This window comes from Suncus etruscus, chromosome 8, assembly GCF_024139225.1.
Source record: "Suncus etruscus isolate mSunEtr1 chromosome 8, mSunEtr1.pri.cur, whole genome shotgun sequence".
NCBI classification, from domain to species: Eukaryota; Metazoa; Chordata; class Mammalia; order Eulipotyphla; family Soricidae; genus Suncus; species Suncus etruscus.
In genome coordinates this window covers 11,843,085-11,870,460 of record NC_064855.1, presented here as the reverse complement: position 1 = coordinate 11,870,460, position 27,376 = coordinate 11,843,085, and the positions used below count along the sequence as shown (strand labels likewise).

General features: G+C 44.3%; 1 protein-coding gene across 1 annotated transcript in view; it reads left to right on the top strand.

Annotated features, from left to right (window-relative positions):
- The window catches only part of LOC126015802 (uncharacterized), a 38,926-nt gene extending 18,100 nt beyond the window's left edge, over positions 1 to 20,826 (top strand). The window contains exons 3-4 of the mRNA XM_049778383.1: positions 18,463 to 18,605; positions 20,685 to 20,826. Of these exons, the coding sequence (XP_049634340.1) occupies positions 18,463 to 18,605; positions 20,685 to 20,826 (285 nt within the window). The remainder of the gene's footprint in view (positions 1 to 18,462; positions 18,606 to 20,684) is intronic.
- The last annotated feature ends 6,550 nt before the right edge of the window (positions 20,827 to 27,376 follow it).

The window sequence follows — 27,376 nt, the reverse complement described above, 5'->3', positions numbered from 1 at the left end:
AAGATGTTTGGAACCTGTTTTGTGTCTCATTAAGTCCAAAGCAAATGATTTGTGAATTCTGCTTCTTCTCTCTTGTTCAATGCTCTGAGTTATTTGATCCCTTTTCTTTCTGCTGATGAAAGGATGAAAGAGACCATGAGAGGTGTGTGTGTGCCTTATCGAAAGCTGTCAGAGTGTTTGGCAGAGCAAAGACACCTGGAGTCAAGCCCGTTGGAACAGTGGCATCATGGAAACGGGTCAAACTCCTGACCAAGGGCCAGTTCGAGCAATTATTTATTCCCAGGGCTCCCCCCACCCCCAGGTGTTCTCTGTGAGTTGATCAATGACTCAAATTCTTCATCAGGACTGTTTTTCATTTATTCTAATTGGAAAAAAGGCAAGAACTACTTGACCACAAACCTACAAACCAGTTTTTCCTGGGGCTGAGGGCCAATTCTGTTGGCCGGGGGATGAAGGGAGGAGGGCTGGAAGGGGAAGGAGGAAACTGGCAGGACTCTCTCCGGAAGCAGCTCATTCAGAGTCCATTTGCCCTTGAACACTAGCAGCAGGTCCATGCTAAGTTTTGGCTTAAATGCCCAGGCCCCACATAAGCAAGGCCTCCAGAAACAGTATAGTTTCCCAATGCAGCTGCCTTGCTTCTTAAACCCTCTCTCCCAAGGCCCTCACACGGGCTCTTTGTTTCTCCTTCTTCAAGACTCCGACACTTTTCACTTATGGCCTCTGACTGTGTGTCCTCTGCAGGGAAATAGGGGATGCCGGAACCGGTGAATGACCATCATGTGGAAACTGTCACAACAGAAAATCTCTACAGAATTGGTCAGAACAGTCTGGTCAGAAAAATAGAGACTCTTGCCGGCTCTTTCTTGAGCTTTTGACTGGATGAAGGGGTTTACCAGATGTTTCTGGTGAGCACAGTGTCTGTCCCACTATGGTTTGCTTCCTGTCCAGCTCCTCCCACCTCAGCTGGCACAAACTGGAGTAGTAGATCTTGTTGCCCACTGCGAGAAGGCTCATGGGGCACTAGTGTTCAGTTAGTCCACCCTCTCCTTATGCCAGCACTTGCTGTGCAGTGGGGTGACCCTGGCCTTCTTGACTCCTAAGAGTACCCAGAAGCTGCTGGCCAGCTCTTCCCTGGCCTTCTGAGTCTCTCAAGGCCTGGTTTAGCTCTTGGAAGTCCTGCCCACCATCAGTGGCCTGCTCTGACTTCTCCTTAGCTGGTTGTTGAAGCCTCTTGAGGAACTTTTTTTCTCTCTAGATTTTTTTTGTTTGTTTTTTCGGGCCACACCTGTTTGATGCTCATGGATTACTCCTGACTAAGCACTCAGAAATTGCCCCTGGCTTGGGGGGACCATATGGGACGCCGGGGGGATCAAACCACGGTCCTTCCTTGGCTAGTGCTTGCAAGGCACACACCTTACCTCTAGCGCCACCTCACCGGCCCCTCTCTCTAGATTCTTAACAATAAGGAAGAGTGAGTTCTATGATCTGGTAAGGTCTGTTATGTGCACACTGGCCTCTCTCACCCATCATATGTATGCATATCCCTTGCAGGTAACATTGCCCTAGCACCTGGGATCTATCTTGCCAGGACCTGAAGATGAGGTTGGCAGGCAATCCCATAACCTTCTCTACTTTTCAGGCCTGTTCACCGTGTTGCCATAGTGGACTCGCCAAAAATCTGCTGAACCCTTTAGTCTGACCAAACTCCTTTCCCTCACCATTGTACCTGGAGTCTTCATTTCCCCCTACTCTGATGGCTCCAGCCCCCTCCCCTGGACAGTAGAAATCACATTGGGAAGCTGTGATTGTTGGTGTAGTGGGTTAGCATGTGCACTTTTGAATATACTGGGAAAGGCAGTTGGCAGAGGATGATGCTTGGATCTCTAGAACCTTCTCTGTAGTCTAGCCAGGAACAGAGCACTAATCAGCCTTCACTGTTCAGGCTTGGAAGTTCATCCCTCTGAGATCCAAAAGGGAACAGTGCTTTGAGCCAGGGAGGGGAAAAAGAAAAATCAGTGAATTAGGCCCCAAGAGCCTGGTCCATCATCACCAGGCAGCCTGGCTTGCACGCAGCCTGGGGCTCAATGGCCAAGGTAAAAAAAAATTGATAAAAGAGATCCAGGATATTAAGGAGGGTCATATCAATGAGACTCTATAGGCAGTGAGAGCCAAGTTTGGGGAACAAGTTTGGGGAACCACCTGTGATTCTGTGTAAATGAAACACTCAGGGCTGAAAAGAACTTTCTGTCAGGGAAATGGAAAAGAGAAGTTGGTTTCATATTATAAGACCTTGTGTGTAAGGCAAAGAACTGGGGCAGTGACTTTGGAATTGAGAAGGGGCCTTTAGAGGACCCTAACCCGGGAAGAGGTATGTTCAGAGCTGCTTCAGTGGATCCACTTGGTGTTATTTCAGAAAATGGACCAAGAAACTGAGGGGCAGTTGGAAAGAGAAGATGGAGGGATAGCAGTTTTATTTATTCACAAAAAAGGCTTGGGCCTTGACCACAGTAACACAGAAAGCATTGTATAGGCAATATACTTCCTTGCTCCACTGCAAGGAAGAGGGTTTCTCCTTCACTGTACATGATGGCTGACAACATAGACAATCATGGATCCAGTAAGTGATTAATACAATTTGCCTTATAGTCTATCTAGACCTTTATTAATTGTTTCTGAGGTCCTTTACCAGCTTATGCCATCTAATTCACTTTGCACCCTTGCCCTGTTCTGGTCATAATTCTGTGATTTATGACCCATTTATTTTTGTCCAGCTCCCAGAATGAGTCAATCAGAGGTCACGCCTCCAATTGTTCACTTCTAGGTGTATCCTGGTTCTATGGGATGGTTAGGCCTCCCCAACTTTGCACATTTGCTCCCAATGTTGAGCTTCATGACACAGTGCTGGTAGCTGCCGCTGTACTGCAGAGGTCAGCAGATGAGGCAAAACAGCCCTTTCTCCAACCTTCCCAAATTACTGTTAAACATGCCTACTCTCTTATGGGGCTACTTCAGAACAATAGGACCTCAGTGACTTGGAAAACTTGTTTGAAAAACTTTGGAAAACATGTTGAAAAAATGTGTTTTAAAAATCTTTCAAGTTCCTAAGGACAATGATAGTTGGAAAAGATCACTCTGTGACCAAGAACTGGGTGCTGAAAGGAAATCAGGTGATACGTGTTATAACAATATTTTTTTTCTATCTCCTCATTATCATTTATTATTTTATACCTTTTCTTTATTTTTGATGATTACACCATCTTTTGGTTTTTATATTGACATCAATGTCTCCTTTTTTTTTCTTTTTTTTCATTTTTTTATCTTTATTTAAACACTGTGATTACAAACATGATTATAGTTGTATGATTACAGTCATGTAAAGAACACACCCCTTCACCAATGCAACATTCCCATCACCAATTTCCCAGATCTCCCTCCTCCCCACCCCCCTACCTGTACTCGAGACAGGCTTTCTACTTCCCTCATTCATTCACATTGTTATGATAGTTTTCAGTGTAGTTATTTCTGCACTCATCACTCTATGTGGTGAGCTTCATGTCCTGAGCTGCACCTACCAGCCCTCATCTCTCTTGTCTCTGAGATACTGTTAAAAATGTCTTTCATTTTTCTTAAAGCCTATAGATGAGTGAAATCATTCTGTGTCTTTCTCTCTCCCTCTGACTTAATTCACTCAGCATAATAGATTCCATGTACATCCATGTATAGGAAAATTTCATGACTTCATCTCTCCTGATGACTGCATAGTATTCCATTGTGTATATGTACCACAGTTTCTTCAGCCACTCATCTGTATAACAATATTTTAACCACAGTGTCTAAAAGGAAAAAAGGAAGAAAGAGAGAGAGAAAGAGAGAAGAAAAATGTCTGCCACAGAAGCAGGCAGGAAGAAGGGAGGGAAACTAGGTGGTGGGATTGGTGAAGAGATTGAGTTGGACATTGTATAATTGGAAATCATTGTAACTGTATCTCACATGATTCAATTTTTCAAATTTATATGAAAAAATCTTTTACTTTGTATCTCACAGTGATTCCATTAAAAATTATATTAAAAATATCTCTCACGTTCCAAGATCAGAGAGATGACTCAACAGGCTATGCATATGCTTAGCATAGAAGAGGCCTAGGTTTGATCCCAGCACTTCATAGTCCCCTGAGTTCCAAGCCAGGAGTAACTCCCTAACACTGCCAGATGTGGCCCCAAAACAACCCCCTTCAAAAAAAAAAAAGTATCCAGGCAATTCCTCTGTAACCAGGCTGTGAAAAATAGGAGAGATAGCCCTGAGGGTCTGTGTGTGCCAGATGTTTCAAGCAGGAGCTAAAATACTCAGAACAGATGGGAGGGAGGAACAGCAGCTGCCAGAAACCCTTTCAAAGCTCCTGGTTTGGGTAACTTGGGGTACTGGTAGCTGAGTGCAGGGTAGGCAGGTGCAGATTACCAAGAAGAAGAGGTGAGGAGGGAGGCATGCGACAGACACAGTGTGTGAGGAGACTTGGGCTGTGGATGTTACATCTGGCGTGAGGAGGTCCTGACAACATGGACTTGGAGAAGGCTGGAAGCTGGAGATTCAGGTCCAGAATTTAGCAGTCCCTCAGCGGGTGAGAGTGTTAAGAGAGTGTGAAGAAGAGGCGGCCAGCGGAACTCTAGGTTGACAGAAGGGCAGTCCAGATTGGCTCATGCCGACCCTGACAACTATGAGGGCAGCAGATGCAAATGTCTTCCTCCCTGTGCTAAAAGTTTCTCAGGCCTCTAATCAAGATCCTATTGCCAAGTAAAATTTGTCTAATAGCGGGGCTAGAGCAATAGCACAGTTGAGGACAGCGGGTAGAGCATTTGCCTTGTATGTATCTGTCCTGGGTTCAATTTCCGGCATTTCAGTTGAGGTCCCATGAGCCTGCCAGGAGTAACTGCTGAGTGCAAAGTCAGCAGTAATCACTGAGTGCTGCTGGGTGTGGCCCCAGAACAACAATAACCAAAAAAATAGCACTGTGGGAAGGATGCTTGCCTTGCACTCAGTCATCCTAGGTTTGATCCCTGGCATCCGTAGATTTTTAGGTGGTTGCTTTTCTGAGAAGGGAGGAAGTAGGCCTGTTCAATTTAGGAACCCTGGTCTAGCTAGAATAAGATCCTGTGTTCCTATATATGTGTGTGATTGTGCTACTCAATAATAACACTGGTTATAAGACAGTTTTGTAAATAGAAACCAATGTTTAATTATGCTTAGACATTGTCACTATTGATCTCTGTCTTAGGAGGACTTTGCTTAAATTTGATTTGTAAGTGGACCTAAGCCATCCTACAGAGTAACTGTGCAGGTGAGCTTTTGAATATTCTGTATGACATTATGACCTACTTACAATTTTATCGTTATGAATCAATAGTAAAGATCAAATACTAAGTACAAGAGCAGAGAGACAGCCTTTTATTTTTAAATGACAAGTTTCAATGCCTTGAGCAAGGGTTTCTTTCGGGATCCAGCATTTCTAGAGGAAATGAATGGCACTGCCTGTTTCTGAGGCAAGATCATATGCAACAGGAAGACTCACACCCCTTAGGAGGGCAGTGGCTGGGTGTTCTGGAAGCAGAGCTGTGTGTTAGCTTGAACAAACTTTCATAGCCTTCACCCATTGACTGACCTGGGGTGGGGTGTAGTTGAGGGGTTCTTGGTGTGGGGGATGTGAACAGAGGCCCACTGGTTGTCCCTCTGGGGGCACCTGGGTTGCTTTTATGAGAAGTGAATGCATCAGGAGAAACTTGGATCAAGGAGAAGACACCAATATGGTTGTCCAACAGGTGGCTTGGGTAGTTATCTGGACAAATGGACTTGCGGTGGATCTAGCCTTAAGGCTCTAGATTGGAAGCAAGGGGCATTGTTGAAACAGGGATGGAGGGGCGGGGCTGGGGGGTCATTCTTTGAGGCTTTCCGGGTAGCGGACACCCTCAGGGTGCTACATTCTCGGAAGCTGCGGCACTCAGGTTACCTCTTGAGTCACTGCTAAGTAACCTGGTTACTTCATATTGACTCTAAGGGGGTTGAAGCTTCCTTGTGAAATCGCTAGTTATGGGGTTAGGAAAGCTGGTAGGATCTAGAAAAAAAGAAAGAATAATCAGTGTGCGCCTTTAGCTAGGAGCCACAGAAAGCAGTTGAAGCTGACCTGATTTTCCTGGTCTCCCTCATCAAAAGGCGTTTGAGGATTGTCTAGGGTAAGTGTCATTCTTTTGCGAGTGGTAAGAGTTTAATCATAGGTGGGACGGTGAATACCTTGATTGTGAGTGAAAAATATCTCAGAGTAGGGCACTAGCAAGTAGTTATTTTCACTGAAATCCAAGTCTGTAGTTATGAGAACCCTGAATTATGAAAGTTAAACTCACAGTTTAGAGAAAAAAAGAAAACATATGGACCCCCTGAGCCTGCTATGAGTGATTTCTGAGAGCAGCACCAGGAGTAACCCCTGAGCATCACTAAATAAGGTCTCCAAACAAAACAAAACAAAATAAACAAAAAAACTTTTCTGTTTTTTGGGTTTTTTTTTTTTTTTTTTTTTTTGGTTTTTGGGCCACACCCGGCGGTGCTCAGGGGTTACTCCTGGCTGTCTGCTCAGAAATAGCTCCTGGCAGGCACGGGGGACCATATGGGACACCGGGATTCGAACCAACCACCTTAGGTCCTGGATCGGCTGCTTGCAAGGCAAACACCGCTGTGCTATCTCTCCGGGCCCACTTTTCTGTTCTTTTATCAGCACTTCCTTATTGAAAAATCATCTCATTGGGTAGCAGAATTGGACCCCAACTTTGACACAGGAGTGAGGTGGAAGGGGGGGCTTTCAGTGCCAACTCAAGGGCTCTCTTATGTGGCTGCTTTCTTTGTACAGTTCATAGTCTTCTAGTTCAAGTTGGTATCTCCAGAACTCGGGCCTGAAACAGATCCTGTTGAACCTGCCTGATGGCTTATCTGTCATTCGTCTGGAGCAGTTGACTCGAGTTCATCATGTTACTTTATATATTCTCACAGGCTATTTCAGCACAGGCCTTCAGATCACATGTCAACCATGTACAAATAACATGCATATTTGCAGAATAATCAGAAAAATACAGAATAATCCCTGTGTGGCCAGGGATTATGTGAGAGCCGGAGCCAGGCTAGGTATTTTGCAGGCTCATGAATTTGATGCCTGCTCCATGTTAGTGGAGTGCCGGGCCTGGGGATTGGATGCAGGGTCAAAGAAAAGGGTCACTTTGGGCCGGAGAGATAACACAGTGGTAGGGCGTTTGTCTGGCAGTGGCTGACCCAGGACGGACAGTGGTTCGATTCCTGTCATCCCATATGGTTCCCCGAGCCTGCCAGGAGCAATTTCTGAATGCAGAGCTAAGAGTAACCCTTGAGTGCCACTGGTGTGACCCCCCCCCCAAAAAAAACATGCCCCCCTCAAAAAAAAAAAAAGGAAAGGAAAGGGTTACTTTGCTGCAAATAGCTTATGTTCTGTTCTAAGGTATAGGGAACGATAGGGAACAGAATCACCCATGACTGTGTTTCCAGGAGCTTATTGTGAACCGCAGTATAGGGCAGTGGTGAATCAGAGTTTCATGGGTGGTCCCAAAGTATGCCAGATGTATGTCTAAGTAACTTTGGGGGAGGATTAACTTCATTTTCAATAGTCCCTCCAGTCCCCATGAAGACATTTATCGCCGCCTTATTTCTTTTAGAGGCTTAATGAGTGGAGTTGGGGAAGAGACAAGACTTGAGTCTCAAACTGGAGCCTTCCAGGCTTGATCCCTGAACTCTGCTGCCTTTGGAAGTGCGTGAAGCAAAGATAATGCCTTTTGGGGTGATGCCAAAGCAGGCGGAAGCTGTGGGATGCCTCGGGCAACAGTGAAGTTCTGCAGTCACCATGGACTGAGGGCGGGGATGATTATAGGCAGCAGGGAGGCCTTTATTGCTAAGCTTATCAGTTTGAACTTTGTTCTGAGCTTAAGGGAAGCCTGAAGAATTTGAAACCAGGAAGAGACTTGGTCAGATCTGTGTTTTGAAAAGATCACATTTGAGTCAGGCCAGACTGGCAAATAGGCTGAAACTCTGGAAGTAAAATCCCTGCAAGAAGCCATGAGACTGAGTCAGGGGGGTGGATGCTGCGGTTGGGGGCCAGTGAGGTTGGGATCTAGGGGAGAAGTTACAAATCTGATGTGTTTGTAGCTTGAAGGCCTTCTCGTGGGCAGCTATGGAGAGAAAGATGGGTGTGTCCTGTGTGAGATCCCTGTGCCAGGAAAACTTCCACTACAATATGTGTTAACAAAAAATAAGTAGCAGTAGTGGGGCCAGAGAATAGCACAGCGAGTAGGGCTTCTGCCTTGCACACAGCCAAATTGGGTTTGATCCCTGGCATCCCATATGGTCCTCCAAGCACTGCCAAGAATAATTCCTGAGCGTAGAGCCAGGAGTAACCCCTAAGCACCACTGGGTGTGGCTCCAAAACAAAAATCAATCAATCAATAAATAATAAGTTCCGGTAGCATCTCTAAGGACTGTTTGCCAAGCATTCTACCCTGTCTTGTATTCTCGATCATAGTTTTTTGATGGTGCAGATCTATAGGTTTGGATTGAGCTCAGCATACTTTATACACAGGAAGCTCTGGTTCATCCAATGTATTGCCATTTCTGGCGAGCACCTCTGGGAGTGACCTCCAGGACAGACAAAATAAATACATTCAAAATAAAAAATGACCTAGGACGGACCACGGTTCGATCCCCCGGCATCCCATATGGTCCCCCCAAGCCAGGAGCGATTTCTGAGCGAATAGCCAGGAGTAACCCCTGAACATCAATGGGTATGGCCCCCAAACAAAACAAAATAAACAAAAAAAAATGAAAACCACTGCTTGACGTTTGTTGTTAACTTGTTCAGTCCTCATCACTTCTATTCAAATGGAGGAGGGGAAGGGAATGCAGAGAGAGGTTGTTGTTCTGAGTTTCTCAGGTGAGGAGTGGTAGGGTTGGAACTCAAATCCTAGAAACCTTAGTAGTGTGGGAGACAGGTTCCTACCTTGATGGAATGCTCGATTTCTGTACTGTCTCTTGTGGACATGAATAATCACTTACATGGAGACATATATAGAGGACTTGAAAGCATTATTAATAATGTACTCAGTTTTAATTTCTTAAAATTAATTATTTTTTGTTTTGCATCCAGCAATGCTTGTAGCTTACTCCTGGCTCTGTGCTCCTAGATTATTGCTGTCAGTGCTCGGGGGACCATAGATTGGCTGTATGCAAGTGCCTTCATCTCAGTACTAGCTCTCAGGACTTCCTTCCTTCCTCTCCTTTCCTTTTACTTTTACTTTCTCTCTTTTTCTTTCCTTTATTTTTCTCTCTGTCTTTTTCTTTTCCTTTCTTTTTTTCCTTTCTTTCCTTTTTTCTTTTTACATTTATTAAATTTTTTTTTTGGTTTTTGGGCCACATCTGGTAATGCTATGCACTATGCATTCAGAAATCGCTCCTGACTTGGGGGACCCATATGGGACATCAGGGGATCAAACCTCGGTTTGTCCTAGGGCTAGGCTATTGAGGTCAAAGCAGACACCTTACCACTTGCGCCACTGCTCCAGCCCCACTAGTTCTTCCTTCCTTCCTTCCTTCCTTCCTTCCTTCCTTCCTTCCTTCCTTCCTTCCTTCCTTCCTTCCTTCCTTCCTTCCTTCCTTCCTTCCTCTTTCTTTTCTTATTTAAAGCTTTATTTAAAACCATGGATTATGAAATTTTTCATAATACAGTTGATTCAGTCATTCAGTATTTCAATATTTTCCTCATCAAGATGCAGTGTGAATTCTTTTATTTTAATATATTTATACAATTTGATTACAAACATGATTGTAGTTGGATTTCAGTCATATAAAGAACAAGTGTTCCAATATTAATCCTAGTATCAATGTGACCTTCCTGCCACCAATGTCCCTAGTTTCCCACTCATCCCCCAAGCCTGCCATGTTGGCAGGCACAAAATAATTGACTTTATATTGCTTGTGATTACAAAATGGCAAATGGAACTATCAAAGGAATGGCTCAGTAGAAGAAAATTTGTAATAATTGTTAGATGTCACGATGGTAGCCTTAAAGTTTTTGAGGATGAACAGAGCAGATTGATGTTAGATGAACCTTCTGTGTTACTGTTTTCACTCATTGAGCTTAGTGGGATTTTCCCCATCAGATTTTCTGTGCTCCTACAGAGCTGTCAAGTTTATAGAATTTGGACTTCTGGAAGCTGTGGAACTGGGAAGATTCATTAGGTTGGTGTCTCTTTTAAGGCTAGCTGTGAGTCTGGGTTGCTGTTTATCCGCAGGAGGCTTCTGGGCCATTGGCAGGGCAGGGACTTGGCCTGCCCTTCAGGTCAATTTTTTGAAATTAAAAACTAAATCAATTTAGAGACCAGAGAGATAGCACAGTAGGGAAGGAATTTGTCTCTCATTCAGCCAACCCAGGTTCAATCCCTGGCATCCTATGGAGTCCCCTGACCACCACCAGGATTCCTGAGATCAGAGCCCGGAATAAACACTAACACCATCAGATATGGCCCCCAAACAAACCAAAATAAACAAATTAATTTTTATAATAATGGTGACAGAATCTTGGCACTGTGGTGAGCACTTTGTTGCTGCATTTAGTCACAAGAAGTGTGAGGTACTGAATTTTAAATAGCCAGTGAGCTATCTGTTGTGCTTTCTTGGGGCTACTGAGGTACCCATTAGAATAGTTGTGTCTGATGTGAATGAGAGGCCCCAAGGGAGGTGTGACTGAGGATTTCCACCTTCTTAGGTTTCGGGACTGTGTATTTGAGAATATGATGCGAGCCGGAAACCTTTCCTTGTGAATACGTGCTATGATGTTACCACATGGTATTTTGAGAACAATTCTAGAAATCTACGAAACTTAAGACTCTCTCACTAGAACTAACTACAAAGATTTACCCTCAGTACAGCAGAGATGCCAGGGAACCAATGGTAAGGCACAGAGAAGCCAACCAAGTTTGGTTATGGAAAACAACTGGCAGGATTCGCCAGCACGGGCAGGAATTATTCCTCAATGCAGAACCAGGAGAACTCTGCCCTGAACACTGCCTGGCATGACCCACTAACCCCTCCCCTATAATTAAATGAAATAAACTGGCATTTATTAGCAGTGCCCTAAATCACATCTGTTTGCTTATTTTGTTATTCGACTTTCCCATGCTTGCTTGCCAGAAGACAAACAGAAATGTCCCTTTATTTCTACTTCTTTGTAACCTGCCCTCTTTTCCTATGTACTTCTCCTATTTATGAAGCTCTCCCTGCCAATTTTATTATGGGTGGGTATAATTCCACATGGATACACACACACACACACACACACACACACACACACACACACACACACACACACACGACACACACACACACACACACACACACACACACACACACACTTTTTAGACCACAACCCCCAGTACTCATAATTTACTCCTACCTCTGTACTCAAGATTTACTGCTGGCAGGATTTTGGGGACCATATGGAATGCAATGCTGGGGACTGAACCTAGATCAGCCACATGCAAAGCAAATGCACTTCCTGTCTGCTATACTATTGCTATAGCCCTCTAAGTCCGCATGGAAATTCAGCTTTCTCTGATGGTGATTTCTCTGTATAGCAAGTTTTCAGGTTAGTAACTCTCACTGCTTTAACCAAAAGTTCATCTTCTGTTATCTCTAGCCTTCCCCAAGAATCTCCTGTTTCAAAAACATTTGCCAACTTAATAGTAAGAACAACTGATGAGCCGCGCTGCCATAAGTAGAGTCAGAGCTAGATAAAATCTTGAACTCAGCTTTTGTGATTGTAATACTCAACCCTTACTCCTTAACATAATCCTAAAGTTATATTTTATTCTTCAGTTTTCCCAGGTAAGGAACTGAGGGGATAAGAGGCAAGTCAAAGTTAATAGGGAACTGAGCCTAGGAGTGTGTTTGCCTTGTGCATGGCAAACATGGGTATGATCCCAGACATCCCATATGGCCCCCAAGCCTGACAGGAGTAATTTCTGAGCACAGAATAACAGTAATAACCCCTGAGAGTCCCCTAGTGTGAACCTCCCAAAATTTATAGGGAACTTTGTTATAAAGGAAACAATTACCAGGAAACCAAGCCAGGCCAAAATAGGTTTACTTGTTTCTGTGCTCTTTCTACTGCGCCCTCTTCCTCGAAGTTCCTTCTTCCTATAAATCATTCAAAGTCATTCTTTGCCTCTGAGCTTCTGATTAGTTAGAGATAATGGGTGCTTAGCCACTAGATTGCCCCAGTGACAACCCCAGCAAAGCATACAATGGATTAATGTGGCAAAAAGTCTAGTTTGTGTTTGATTTTGCGAGTACTATCATTTCATTCATAATCCTCATGATCATTTGGAATCCTCTGACTCCAAACCGCTTCTCTTTTTAGATTCCCTTGGGTGCTGTCTGGAAAAGAAAGAGTCAGGTACTTAGGAAGCACCCATTCAGAAAAGGTGCCAACTAGTCTTAGTCTCCCTAGCAATAAAGCTGTACTTTGCAAAGGGCAAAGGGCCACCTTTCTGGAGCCTTGTAAGTTTAGCCTGGATTTTTCTGCATATGCCAATTGGTAAGGGGGGCCAGGAACACAGTGGGAGATTTACCCAGATTGCATTGTTGCACTTCCTGGTCTAGGGCCTCTGAATATCTGTCTTCTAGAATATGCCTGAGCTCAAGTTACAATGGAGCTTTACAGGATTCAAGCACTAACTTGCCAGGACAGAAGAAAATCAGGATTCTGAGGTGCTTTGCTTTCAGTGCAGTATCTCTCAGGAATATTTTAGAAGGCTTTTTTGTTTTGTTTTGTTCTTGTTTTGAAAGGGCTTCCTCTCTTGGTTTAGTATGATGGTCAGGTATGTCACATTTAACGTAGAGGTTTTTATTGGGAGCATACATTTACAGCAAGAGGAAGTGCAGTTCTCAGAATGCGGAACAGGAAAAGTTGTGGTGTTGACGTGGGCATTCTGGTGCCCAGGCTTTCATTCCAAATCTATGGTTAATGGTTAGGGTGTTTTCTGTTTTGTTGTGTTTTGCTCTTCTGGGCATCTCCCAAGTTCTCATGTCACTGAATATGTGAACCCTATGCCTTGGAGTGCATGGGGATATGCCATTGACCTGCTGGCATTTCTTCTCCCCTCAACACATCTAGGTTGCCACTTGCTTTCTCCTGACCAAGATGACTAGCAGATTTATTTAGGAGCAGAGTGATCTGCCTGGTGTTCACAGACTACTTTGGGGACCACACCCGATGATGATCAAGGACTACTCCTTTCTCAATGCTTGTTGGGGGGACGGGGAATCTCCTGGTAGTACTCAGGGATTGTGTGGTGCTGGGATCAGACCCCAGATTCCTGCATGCAAAGTGTATGCTCGAGCTCTCTGTGCCATCTCCCTAGACACCCTAAGATAATTTTTTTTTTAAAAACTTTATTGATAGGGCCCGGAAAGATAGCATAGTGGCGTTTGCCTTGCAAGCAGCCGATCCAGGACCAAAGGTGGTTGGTTTGAATCCCAGTGTCCCATAAATCTATCAATAAAGTTTTTATTTTGTTTTTTGTTGTTGTTGTTGTTGTTATTGTTTTGGTTTTTGGGCCACACCCGGCGTTGCTCAGGGGTTATTCCTGGCTGTCTGCTCAGAAATAGCTCCTGGCAGGCACAGGGGACCATATGGCACTCTGGGAATCAAACCAGGTCCCTCCAGGGTCAGCCACATGCAAGGCAAATACCCTACCACTGTGTTATCTCTCCGACCCCATAAGAATTTTTATGAGAGTGAAGCATTGTCTGAATCTCTGGAAAGTCTTTCATTTTTTTCTTGTTTGGTTTTGGACCATACATGGCAGTGCTCAGGGGTTACTTCTGGCTATGAGCTCAGGGATCACTCATAGCAGGGCTCAGGGAATCCTATGGGATGCCAGGGATTGAACAGCCAGAGTCTGCTGTGTGTTAGGCAAACACCTTCCCCACTGTCTTATTGCTCCAACCCTAAGTTTATTTAATTTTAACTCATGGGGTTGGGCTGAAGAATGCTTGGTGTCACCATCTCATGAATATAAGACTGTTAAAAACAAGATTCAAACATGGGAGACGAGAGCATCATGCCCCTTCTGGAGGCTCGGCCTTGTGCCAATGGCTACCAGGGATTTATTTATGCTCTCTTCAGCATTCCCCTCTCTTATATGTTCCTCCAACTCAGGATTGTCAGCTGCTTTCCTGGAGAGACTGCATGGTGAGACAGAGGGATCGCTTGATCTCTGTGACCCTGATCTGTGTCTGGTGAATGAAGCCGGAGCAGGATGCCTTTCCTGATATCCTCTTCTCTGCAATAGATTCAAAGTTCAGTCTGCACAATAACTGTATCTCTGCTCTCTTATGGACCACAGTGATCATTCTCTCTCTGTTCTGTACGCCAGTAACATTTCATATGGACTTCCAAGTGTGATTTCTCAAAGGCAGTTAATTAAATGGACTCTTACTTCCCAGACTATAAACGCCTGGAGGATAGATCTTTGTCTCAGTTGTGGCTTTAACTTCCTTGGCCCATGAGAATTGATGTCTTCAACATACTAATAAGGGCTAACATTTGCACAGGAGTTAAGGTCTGGAGACTCAGGAGGCATGGCACTTGCCTTGCATGTGGTTGCCAGTTCAACCTCTGGTTCTGCTTATAGTCTTCCAGGCACTGCTAGGAAGCTGAACATGGAGGCAAGAATAGTCCCTGAGCACCATCAGGTGCCCCCCCTCCCACAACTAAAAGAAACAAGGAATTATTCTGTTTTATTTATTGAGGATTTGGGGCCACACTCAGTGATTGCTTGGGGCTTACTCCTGATTCTGTGCTCAGGGATCGCTCCTGACAAAGCTTGGGGGACCATATGGATGCCAGGGATCAAACCTGTGTCTGTTGCATAAAAGGCAAATGGTCTCCTTGTTGTCCTAACCCTCAGGCCCACTAGTTTCTCTATTCTTCTGTTGCTTTAATCTTTAATCCTCAAAATTAATCTCTACAAAATAAGAACTATCATAACATCTATCTCCATTTTATGGATAAGAAAAGTGACATCAAATCATTTCCCCGAGGTCCACAGGAGGACTTTGGACTCAATCAGGCTTTATTTTTCCCAGCCTAGACATAACCCTGGCCATGTGCTGCTTTTTGGTTTACTCCTGACCCTGCACTGGAAGAGTGAGCCATCTGGGGTGCCTGGATCCAACAAAGGTCAGCTGTGAGTTGTTGAATGCAGGCAGAGCGATTGTTACTAATTACTTGGAGCCAATGAACTGTTGTTGGATGAAGGTGTTGGACTTTTGTGTTCATCCTCAACCCTCTGAAGTCATTTCTGAGCAATGGGAAGGCCAGAAGGGGGCACCAGAAGGCAGGATTGATCCGTGTTGAGTATTGGTTTAGCCAATATTGCCATCTAGTGGGAGATCAGCAAATAGATCGATCAACTCCAAAGTATTTCTTTGAATCTTGATGCAATTTTGGTACTTTTTGGTTAATTGTCAGGTTTTAACAGCCAAAGGAGGAGAGTGGTGTTGGGAGAACAAGCCCCTCCCAGTTTAAATGGAAACCACTTTGCCTTCTTCTCTGTTGACTGTGATCATTTGGGTGGCTGAACCTACTTCACATAGCAAAAGCCTGGGTTTGTCACCCCTACTTTCCACAACCTTTCCCTCTTGTGCTTATCTGAAATGGTGTCCACTTTGGGATTTTAATCCCAGTCGTTATCAGGTTGCCAGTTGCAGTGGAAGGCATGTTCCGGACAAATGTGGCGCATGCCTTTACCTGCAGAGGTGCATTTCATGCCCCCCAGGGATGCCTGAAAGAAACTGTGGACAGCTCCAACTCTTATATACACTGTCTTTCCCTAAAGATCCAGAATATGATGAAGTTAGTTAACTTATAAATGAGACACAGTAGATGAACAATAACAGCCGATCACAAGCTGCACATTGTCCTGTAATAGGAAACCCTTTCTTCCTCAGAAATGTCACTATGTGTCAGACCTTTGGAATGCAACTGGCCTTGGGAAGCCTAAACCAAGGACAGCAAAACCTCAGATAAGGGGCTGGGAGAGTGGTTACTGTGCAGAAGAAGGTAGAAGATTAGTCCGTTCATAGTGAATGGGGAAGGAAAACATAAAGTGACTGATGAGGGTGAAATTGTGGTCTCCCCAAAGCTATGTGTAGTGCTGTCCTGATGGTGGTGGTGGTAGTGTGTGTTCGTGTGTATGTGTGATAAGGAATAACATGCATTCTTCTGTGATCACTTATTTACGTCTTGCTGCAAAAACAGAGTGTCAGAACTCGACTCTCATTGGCTTCAGTCATGTTCTTCGCAGGTTGGGCATGTCCAAGTACAGGAATAAACCACTTCCCCTTCCTATTCGGAGCCATTTCTTCAGCCCTTTTACACCTTTTCCCCTGCAGATTGGCATTAGACCAATACGGCTGGCTGGCAGTTCCCCATCTTTCTCCATCTGCATACTAGCATTAGTTCATGGCCCAGTGGTTAGAGATCACTGATTTAGGGCTCACAGTTCACAGGGGGGACCCAGTCTACAGAAATAGGGGCATTGTGTTGCTACAGACAATTCCCCAAACAATTAAAGCATTGTGGCTAACTGGAATTTGTGTAATAGTGATTTTATGGCAGGGAGCTTTATGATTCATATCTATTGAGAACTAAAGTAGGAGTGGCTTTTTTTTCTAAGGAGCCAGATAATTGGGGGAGTTTATATTTATGGGGTGGTCACACCTGCTGGTGCTCAAGATTTAATCCTGTCTGTCTGTGCTCAGGGTTTAATCCTGTGAGCTCTGGAGACCCTATGGGCTTCTTGGATAGAAGAAATGTGGGGTGCATATAAGGTGAGCGCCCTACCTGGTGCGCTATCTCGTTGGCCCCACCGTAAATATTTTTAACTTTTCAGCCTAATGGTCCTACTCCTTTACTTTCTAGAGCAGTGGTCCTCAAACTATGGCCCACAGGCCACATATTGTATTTGTATCTGTTTTGTTTCTTCATTGCAAAGTAAGATATATGCAGTGTGCATAAGAATTCGTTCATAAGTTTTATTTTTACTAGAGTCAGACCCTCCAATGGTCTGAGGAACAGTGAGCTGGCCCCCTGTTTAAAAAGTTTGAGGACCCCTGTTCTAGAGACTTAACAAGTTAGCTCTGGCTTGTTAGCAAGAAAGCTGCTAGATTGAATGGAAGCAAAGGAAATGACTGATCTAATAAAATTGGTGATTCTGAAGTTTGAATTTTGTATTACTTTTACACATCATGAGATACTGTGGAGTTTGCCTCCAACCCCTTAAATAGAGAGCTCTGTTCTTAGGTTCCAGGCTAAAAAAACAAGCAAGCAAATAAACTAAACCCAGATAGCTCCAGATTTGATCTGGGGACTATGGTTTGCACATTCCTGACGAGATATTTGGAGTATTTGATTAGTGACTAATAAAAGTTATTTGTTTGGGTCCAAATGACATCATAACAGGGAGAGCACTTGCCTTGCACATAGCTGAACTGTGCAATCTCTGGCATCCCTGAGCACCACTAGGAAATAATTCCTGAGCACAGAGACAAGAATAGTCCCCTGCTCTTCTTGGGGGTAGCACTACTGGACGTGCCCACTATTAATCAATCAATTAATCATTTGTTTATCAGTTACATATTCAGTTAGGAAATATCTGGGGCCAGAGAGATTGCACAGTGATAAGGTATTTGCCTTGCATGCGGCCAACCTGAGTTGGACCCAGTTCGATTCCCAGCATCCCATACGGTCCTCTGAGCCTACCAGGAGCCATTTCTGAGCACAGAGCCAGAAGTAACCCCTGAACATCGCCAGGTGTGGCCCAAAACCCAATAAACAAACAAACAAACTGCTAGGAGGTATTTGAGCAAATTTCTTTTATTTGGAGTGAAACCCAATGCATTTCTCCTTTTCCTGACTGCACAAATCTTCTAGAATTCCCTGGACTGCAGCCCTGTGATCTCCATACTGATTTCTACAGAACAGAGAAACTGAGTCTGGCTTCACTGGCCCACCCAACTTAGTCCTCCTGCTGGGCAGAGAAATGAGGCCCCAATAGCCCTTGCTTGGGCTCCCAGCTTTTAGTTTTCTGCCTGCCCCTCACTGTCCCCTCACCCGTCTCCCCATCCAAGGGTGTTCCTGAGATGTGGGTGAACTGGGACAATAATGAGATATTGGGCCATTTGCTTAGCTTTGCTGGTCCTTTCTGTCCTGCCTTTGGCCTTGAGGGTGAGTCTGTCCCACGCTATGTCCCTTCAGGCAGGAAGCACAGTTATGCCAGCGCCCTCTTAATGCACGTAATACTGGGGAACTTGCAGGCTGGAATTTTGTAACCTCCCTTGTAGGTGGAACTGAGCTGCCTGCGATTGAGAAAGAACCTAACGGTTTCCTTCCCCATGTCTCTCCACAGTAGCCAGCAGAGCAGCCAGCAGAGTAGCCACGATGATGATTCCAGCAGGTTCCTGAGTCCCAGGGGGCGCGAGGAAAGGTAAGCAGGAAGGCTGGGAGGGCCACAGATATTTGGGGGAGCCTTGGGCATTCTGCCATCTCAGAGGAGAGTGGCAGCCTAAGTGGGAAAGGAAATGCTTGACTTCTGTGTCTTAATGGCTGATTCACAGGCCAGGCCTTATGGTCACTGGTTCTGTGGACTTTCATGCTGGGCTGGAGGATACCCTGTAATGGACAGGGCATCTGAGTGGTGCTGTGCTGCCAGAAGACTGGGTGCTCTGGGAATTGGCAGGGCCAAGGGTTTCGTGTTTGGGGAACACTGAGAAAGAGAAGGTGACTGCGTCCAGAGTTGGTGATTGTCTGGTGACCATGGAGTGTGCAGACTGCTGAGGTTGGTGCAGTATGAGATCCTGTGGGGGACAGGGGACGTCTCCTGATGCCCACTCAGTGCTTTTGCTGAGAGAGAGAAAAAGAGAGAGAGAGAGAGAGAGAGAGAGAGAGAGAGAAGAGAGAAGAGAGAGAGAGAAGAGAGAGAAGAGAGAGAGGAGAGAAAGAACAAGGGAGGCAGAGTTGAGGTTATTGCTTTATATGGAAGGAAATAAAGGCAGACATTTTTACAGGAAACGTGATGTTCCCTGTTGATAATTATTCTCCAGGTTTAAATTCAGAGTTTGGCCTGTTTTTATTTGGGGACCTCTCTCCCCCCAGCACAGAGGACAAGACTGTGCAGGGGATTCAAACCTGTAGCTTCTGCCCCAAAATCGCTCCCTCCAGTCCTCTGAACCAGCTCGACTCAAGATTCATGGATTTTTATCAGAATCATTTCTTCATGGTAAAGTTCCCCCAGGGGACCTAATTGGATAGGATTGTATTCCTTAAAAACATCCATACAAACAAATATCCCCCCAAAACTTGAGGGTCTTATCTACCAATTAATTCAGCACAAATACCAATCTTTGAGAACTTGATAAATGGAAACGTGGAACATGGATTAGAAAGAGCATAAAGGGTAGAACCTTTTGTTCTTTCTTTAGATGACAAAGTTTAGTCCGAGTTCTTCATTTTGTGCTCATTGTTAAGAAAAACTGGGGCTGAAGACATAGCATGGAGGTTAGGGCGTTTGCCTTGCATGCAGAAGGACAGTGGTTCAAATCCCGGCATCCCATATGGTCTCCCAAGCCTGCCAGGAGCAAGTTCTGAGTGTAGAGCCAGGAGGAACCCCTGAGCACTGCTGGGTGTGACCCAAAAATAAAAACAAAAACAACAAAAAAAGAAAAACTAGTGGTTAATTTAGACTGAATGAGACAAGGTGGGGGGTGTTTTGGATCTTTTGGTGAGGAGATGAGGAGGGTTGGGTCATCCCCAGTGATGCTCAGGGCTTACTCTTCGTTCTTCACTCAGGAATTACTCCTGACAGTACTCAGGATATCAGATGAGATATGTGGGGATTAAACCCGGATGGACCACATGCAAAACAAGCCCCCTCCCTGCTGTACTGTCGAGCTGGCCTGAATGTCTTATCTTTGTGCTCAAGAACAATTTGATTTGATGTTGCCTTCAGTGCTCTAATATCTGCCCTCAATTTCTAGAGTAGCCTGTGTTCTCTTGTGAAGGTTTTCTAGAGTTCAAGTTTATCAACCATGCTCTGCAAAAATGGGAAAGGTTTAGAGGTACATACACACACCCCTTCCTGGGCTTAGACTTCAGACATCTCCAGGTAGACTTTACATTGTCTGGTCAGGAATTATGCTATTTCCTTTGGCCCAATTTGACACACAATGCTTCAATCCAGTGTATTTGCTTTCTGCTGTGTGGGGTGTTCCTGGGAGAAAAGAATCCAGAATTGTTCATACCTTACCTAATAGGTAGTTTCCTATTAGTTTCCTCTTTCTTCTAGGCATCTTCAGCTTTTTCTCCAGACTTTCATTTGATCTAGAAAGGCTCTTGTCTTCGATTGCTCATTGGGATGTTGTGTTGATAAAATTCCTCCCTTAGCTAGCTCCCTCTCTGTCTTCTCCATGAAACACCACTGGAACCTCCACAGAATCTGTTTCTGCCCCCTGAGAACCCCATCAGCTATTTCCCCTGAGTCTCTACCCCCATCCCTGCCCTCTGGCAGCTTCGTGGGCCCCTCCTGGGATGACGGCAATGTTTCACCCTCACCATGGGCACCTCAGACCCTCGTGGAGAGTATGGACACTGAGGAGCATTCTGATCAGAGCTTTGCTTCCAGTTCCCAATCCTGTGGACTCAATTTCTAGAAACTCAGGGTGGGTAGGTACCCACTATGGCATTTCTGAATAAAGTTTATTTTCCTTTCTTTTATTTTTCTCTCTCTTCTGAGCAGGGCTCCCGTGGAACAAACAAATCCCCAGAGCACTAATTAATCAGCCTCTCTCACCTCAGAACAAACCCCGACACGATACCTCATCCTTCCTCTCATGTTTCCACCCAATTAAGAGTCTCTGGGGTGGGGACCGTGGGTGTTGGTCTGTGATGTCCTGATGCGGGGCAAGCGTGAGCTCAAACCCCAGAGATGTTCTCAGCGCGAATGGAACCTGTCAGTGGTTCCTGGCCTTATTGCAGACAGTACTCCTGGAAGGGTACTCAATTCTCCTACTCTGGATGTCCCACTGGAAGCAAATCAGTGATCAATCTTTGCCTCTTCTTGAGGGCTCGTAGATCAGATGCCATGATCTTGGGTTCAAGAGGGTCAAGTATGAAGTTAGCAAGATGGACCCTTTGCTACTGTTGCTCCTACATCTTCCAACTACATGTTCAAGTCCAGAATGAAGAATAGCTTAAAACAACCATGATGCCCTTCAACAGATGAATGGCTAAAGAAACTGTGGTACATATACACAATGGAATATTATGTAGCTGTCAGGAGAGATGAAGTCATGAAATTTTCCTATGCGTGGATGTATATGGAATCTATTATGCTGAGTGAAATAAGTCAGAGGAATAGAGATAGATGCAGAATAGTCTCATCTATGGGTTTTAAGAAAAATTAAAGACATTATTGTAATAAGGCCCAGAAACAATAGAGTTAAGGGCTGGGAGGGCCAGCTCACAATTTGAAGCTCACCACAAAGATTGGTGAATGCTATTAGGGAAATAACTACACTAACAACTAGCGTGACAATGTTAAAGAATGAGAAGAAGAGGTGCCCGGAGAGATAGCACAGTGGCGTTTACCTTGCAAGCAGCCGATCCAGGACCAAAGGTGGTTGGTTCGAATCCCGGTGTCCCATATGGTCCCCCGTGCCTGCCAAGAGCTATTACTGAGCAGACAGCCAGAGAGATAGCACAGCGGCGTTTGCCTTGCAAGCAGCCGATCCAGGACCAAAGGTGGTTGGTTCGAATCCCGGTGTCCCATATGGTCCCCCGTGCCTGCCAAGAGCTATTACTGAGCAGACAGCCAGAAGTAACCCCTGAGCACTGCCAGGTGTGGCCCAAAAACCAAAAAAAAAAAAAAAAAAAAGAGAGAGAGAGAGAAGTAAAATGCCTGTCTTGAATACAGGCAGGGGTAGGGGTGGGGTACATTGGTGGTGGGAATGTGGCACTGGTGAAGGGGTGGGTATTCTGTTTAAGTCTGAAACCTAACTACAATCATGCTTGTAATCATGGGGCTTAAATAAAGATTTTATATATTAAAATAATAATACAAAAAAATAAAATAAAATATTAATCATTGGCAAAAAAAAAGAGTAGCTTAATAAAGTAGGCCAAGAGAAATTTACTTTTCCCCCCTCTTTTAAAAGGTCAGCACTATAATCCTTCACAATGAGATGCTTGTGCTGGCTAAATAAAACGGTGTTTAGAATGGACACTATTTAGAGATACTATAGGTTACTCTACTGTAATACCTTTGTTTTGTTCTTGGGTCACACCCAATGACACTCAGGCATTACTCCTGGTTTTGAGCTCAGAAATTACTCCTGGCAGGCTTGGGCCAAATCATATGGAATGCCAGGGATTAGGCCCGGGTTGGCTTATATGCAGGTGAACACATGAAGAGCTGTGCTATCACCTCAGCTCCTGTAATAAATTTTTTAAGATCATATTATAATAGTATGCAAATGCCTCTCTACGAGCTTCAAGCCAAAGCACTCCTGAGAATTTTCTCTCTTCCTTTCTCCGTTCTGTCCTGCAGGGCAACTTTTGGAACCAGGATGGGGCCAGGGTGGGCAGATGCAGGGAGGGTCATTGCTGGACCAGTGTGTATCAGGGGCCAGGTGTTTTGGGGGAAAGAATAGTCTGCTAGGAAATAGGATCTTTCGCTGAGCTGGGAATAATCAGCCCAGGTTTCCAGTAGAAAACCAAATAGATCTAACTTGCCCAAAATCTGTCCGTAGGTTAATGGAACTTCAGCCCCTTTTTCTACTTGTTGGTGAAGCCAGAGGCCACTTAGAACAATACTGATTTTCCCAATCACAGAACGCTCAGCTAGCAATAAAAAGCTTAGTAAACTTTAGAGCAATGAATTAATGACTCCATTGTGAGATAGAATAATTTTCAAAAATTTTCTTTTGCTGTATATTGTTTTTATAATTCCATTACTTATTTGTAAACAAGCAATATAAAGTAAATTAGTTCTTGCCTGCAAAGGGGTCAGGTTTGGGAGTGGGTGGCAAACTGAGGACAATGGTGGAGAGAATTTGACATTGGTAGTGAGATTGGTGTTGGAACATGGAGTGACAGAAACAAATGTTTTATTAGCAACTATGTAAACCAGTACATAAATAAATGAAATTTTAAATATTAAAATTAAAATTTTAAATTAAAATTTTAAATTTTTAAATAAAACCATAAAATATTTTTAAAAAGAAAACACTGGTTTCCATATTCTGCCTCAATTAGACCAGCTGTTGGGGTTTCTCAAGTCATCAGAGCTTTAAAAAAATTCTTTTTTTTTTTTAAGTTTTGAACTATAGTCAATGCCCAGGGGTTGTAGGGTTAGGGAATTAAAACCCATCTGATACTTGGGATTGGATCCTGGACTCCCACTTGCAAAGCTTAGCCTTCAAGTTTGCAGATCTTTATTTGGTACTTTCACCCTGTGATATGAACCTCCAAAACACATCCAGAGTAATGGAGAAATACAGTTCTTCTAAGCACCTTTCCTGTAGATGATATTGATTTACTGGGACTTGGTCTCATTCAGCCAGGATGCATTTTTGTGATGGGGAAAGGAAATTGGCCAGGCCTGGGCTGCTAAGCCAGTGCTGAAACTGGGCTGTGCCTACTGTCCTGGACTTGTGTTTCCAGCAGGGGCTACAGACCTTCATGGAGCCGGCTGGAGAACATAAGGTCTGGCTGTGGGGTGTGCAGAGGGGAGTGAAGCTAGGCAAGCTAATCCAGATGTCCTTTGCTCCTTTGAATTCCTTGCATTTCTTTTTTTTTTTTCCCTTTGGTTTTTTGGGCCACACCCAGTGATGCTCAGAGGTTACTCCTGGCTTCGAGGATCATATGGGATGCCAGGGATCAAACCAAAATCTGTCCTGGGTCAGATGCATGCAAGACAAACTTCCTACCACTGCGCTATCACTCCGGCCCCAGATTTCTTTATTTTTAATTGAGATAACATTAAAGTCTTAGCCAACTGTCTATTTTAGGCTTAGGTAAACTCACACTTGGACAAGCACCTTAGCTTTTTCCAATATTTGCTTCCTTGTGTGTGAAAGTCTTGTCTTGGTTTAAGTTGAGTTGATGTGTCAAGTGCCCCATTGCTTGTCTGTGTGTAAAGACAGTGTCTATTCTGTGTCCTGTTCATCTCAGCTGTCAGGAGCTGCTAACCTGACACCTGTCCTGCGGGGAGGACCGGAACATGCCTACCCTTTCCCAGCTTTATTCTGATGGCAAGACTGAACTATGTATCAGCCAGGATCAGACACTAGTCACAGACTCTGGGAATTAGGAGCAAAGTGATAGAATCAGAGAACTGTCCACTGAGATGCCTCCCTACACTATGCCATGAATCTGGCCTACACTATTTTGGGGGGAAGATGGGGAGCCCTCACTCGGTACTACTTGGGGGCTGTTTCCAGTATGGTGCATGATTGGTACCAATCCCGAGCTTCTTGCGTGCAAGGCAGGAGAAGCCTTGCAGCAAGGAGCTCTCCGCAGCCAGTGGCCTCTCTAATATATTCCTCTCAGTAGTCCGGTCAAGCAGGTGCTAGTCATTGTTTTTCCCCCAGTTTATTTATTTATTTGATATCAATAAATTCTTTAATTGAATCACCATGAGATACACAGAGGGTAGGAGGAAAACTGGGGACACTGATGGCATAAAATGTGCACTGGTGAAGGGTGCTGAATATTGTTCATAATTGAGTTTTCAATTATACAATATTCAGCACCCTTCACCAGTGCACATTTTATGCCATCAGTGTCCCCAGTTTTCCTCCTACCCTCCCTCTTCCTACCTGTCTCTGGAGCAGACATGTTTCTTTTCTCTCTCTCTCTCTCTCTCTCTCTCTCTCTCTCTCTCTCTTCTCTCTCTCTCCCTCTCTCTCCTCTCTTCTCTTTCTCTCTCTCACCACTCTCTCTCCTCTCTCTCTCTCTTTAATTTTCTATGGTTTGCAATATTGTTCCTGAAGGGCTATCATGCATATCACTTAATCACCTTTCAACACCCAGTTCTTTTTTCTTTTTCTGGTTTTTTTTTTAAATACCATTGTTACAGGGTTGTTCATACTACAGTTTTTTTTTCCACAGATAGTTGTTCATGATTGAGTTACAGTCATATAATGTATAATAACTTTCACCAGTGCACATTTCCTGCTACCAATGTCAAGAGCTTCCCTCTCATCCTCCCTGATGCTCTCTTCCCTTCCACCCACCTTCGGTATACCATCTGCCTCTAGGGCAGGCATTTTACTTTATTCTCTCTCTCTCTTTTCTTTTTGACATTGTGGTTTTCACTACTGCTAATGAATAGGTGCTATGAATGTTTGTTTTAGATTACTCCCTTCTATATTCTGACTGCACTCTGCTCTTTGTGGCTAGCTTCCTGCCATGTATTTATTGGTGGTCCTCCTAATCATCCCCACATTGTCTTTTATTTCCGTTATCTCACAGATAAGTGAGATTATTCTGTTTATCCCTCTCCTCCTTATTCATTTTACTCAGCATAATACTTTCCATGCCCACCATGTATAAGCAAATTTCATAACTTTATTTTTTCTAATGGCTGCATAGTATTCCATTGTGTAGATGTAACACCGTTTATTTAGCCACTCATCTATTGTTGGGAACATGGGTTGCTTCCAGATTCTGGCTCTTGTAAACAGAGCTGCAATGAACATAGGAGTGCAGAGAGCATTTTTGTGTTGTGTTTTTGTGTTCCTAGGGTAGATATTCCTAGGAGTGGTACTGCTGGATCATAAGGAAGCTCAGTTTCCAGTTTTGTTTTTGTTTTTGTTTTTCGGGCCACACCCATTTGATGCTCAGGGGTTACTCCTGGCTAAGCGCTCAGAAATTGCCCCTGGCTTGGGGGGACGAACCGTGGCGGTCCATTCCTTGGCTAACGCTTGCAAGGCAGACACCTTACCTTTAGCGCCACCTCACCGGCCCCCAGTTTCCAGTTTTATGGAATATCCATATGTTTTCCAGAAAGGCTGGACTAGATGGCATTCTTACCAACAGTGAATGAGAGACTCTTTCTTCCCCATCCATGCCTGTTCTTGTTCTTTGTGATGTGTGCCAGTCTCTGTGGTGTGAGGTGACATCTCGTTGTTTTGATTTGCATCTCTCCCTGATGTGGAACATTTTTTCATGTGCCTTTTGGCCATCTGTATTTCTTCTTTGAGGAAATGTTCATTTTTCTTCCTTTTTTTTTCATTTTGGTTTGGGACCACACCTGGCCCATGGTCTGGAGTTATTCCTGGCTCTGCACTCAGAAATTACTCCTGGCAGGCTCGGGGAACCATGTGGGATGCTGGGATTCAAACCGATGACCTTCATGCCTTACCTTCATGCTATCTCTCCGACCCCGTGAATAGGATTTTTTAATGTCTATTTCTTCTCTATCATTATTTATATATTAGAAGCCCATTGATTTTTGTGTATTAATTTTGTTGCCTGCCACTTTGCTTGTTTCTGGATTAAATGTCATCTTATTGTAGGAGTTTGGTGTGTTTGTTAGGTCTGCTTTACCTTAAAGTAGACTCTTCAGGCTCTTCTTTTAAGATTGACTTTGAGTCTGTAAAGTTTCTGAGCTGTTTATCAATGAAGCTGTGTATCCTTCCTTCAAATGTGAGTGAAAGTCTGGCTGGTTGAAGTATCCCTGGCAAAGCATTCATTTTGTTGAGTTTTGTCACTGTATTCCACCACTCCTTCAAGCCTTGAGAGTTCCTTGTGATAAATCTTCTGTAAATCTTAGGGTGCCTCTTTGTATATAACTTCCCTTTTTGATCATGCTGCTTTCAGTATTCTATTCCTATCGTTGTGACTATTAAATGCCTTAGGGTGTTTTTCTTTGGATCTCTTTTATTTGGTACTCTTTGGGCTACAGAATATGATTGCATGCACTCCAGTGTGTGTTTTTTTTTGGGGGGGGCCACACCCGGCAGTGTTCAGGGGTTACTCCTAACTCTGTGCTCAGAAATAACTCCTGGCAGGCTCAGGGGACCATATGGGATGCTGGGGGTTTAATTGGGGTCTATCCCAAGTCAGCAAGGCAAAGCCCTGCCACTGTTCAATCTATCACGCCAGCCCCTGCATGCACTCTTTAGTTCTAATGATGTCCTTGACTGGGTCTCTGGGATTCCAATGATTCTTATGTTGCTTCTATTGAGCTTACCCCCG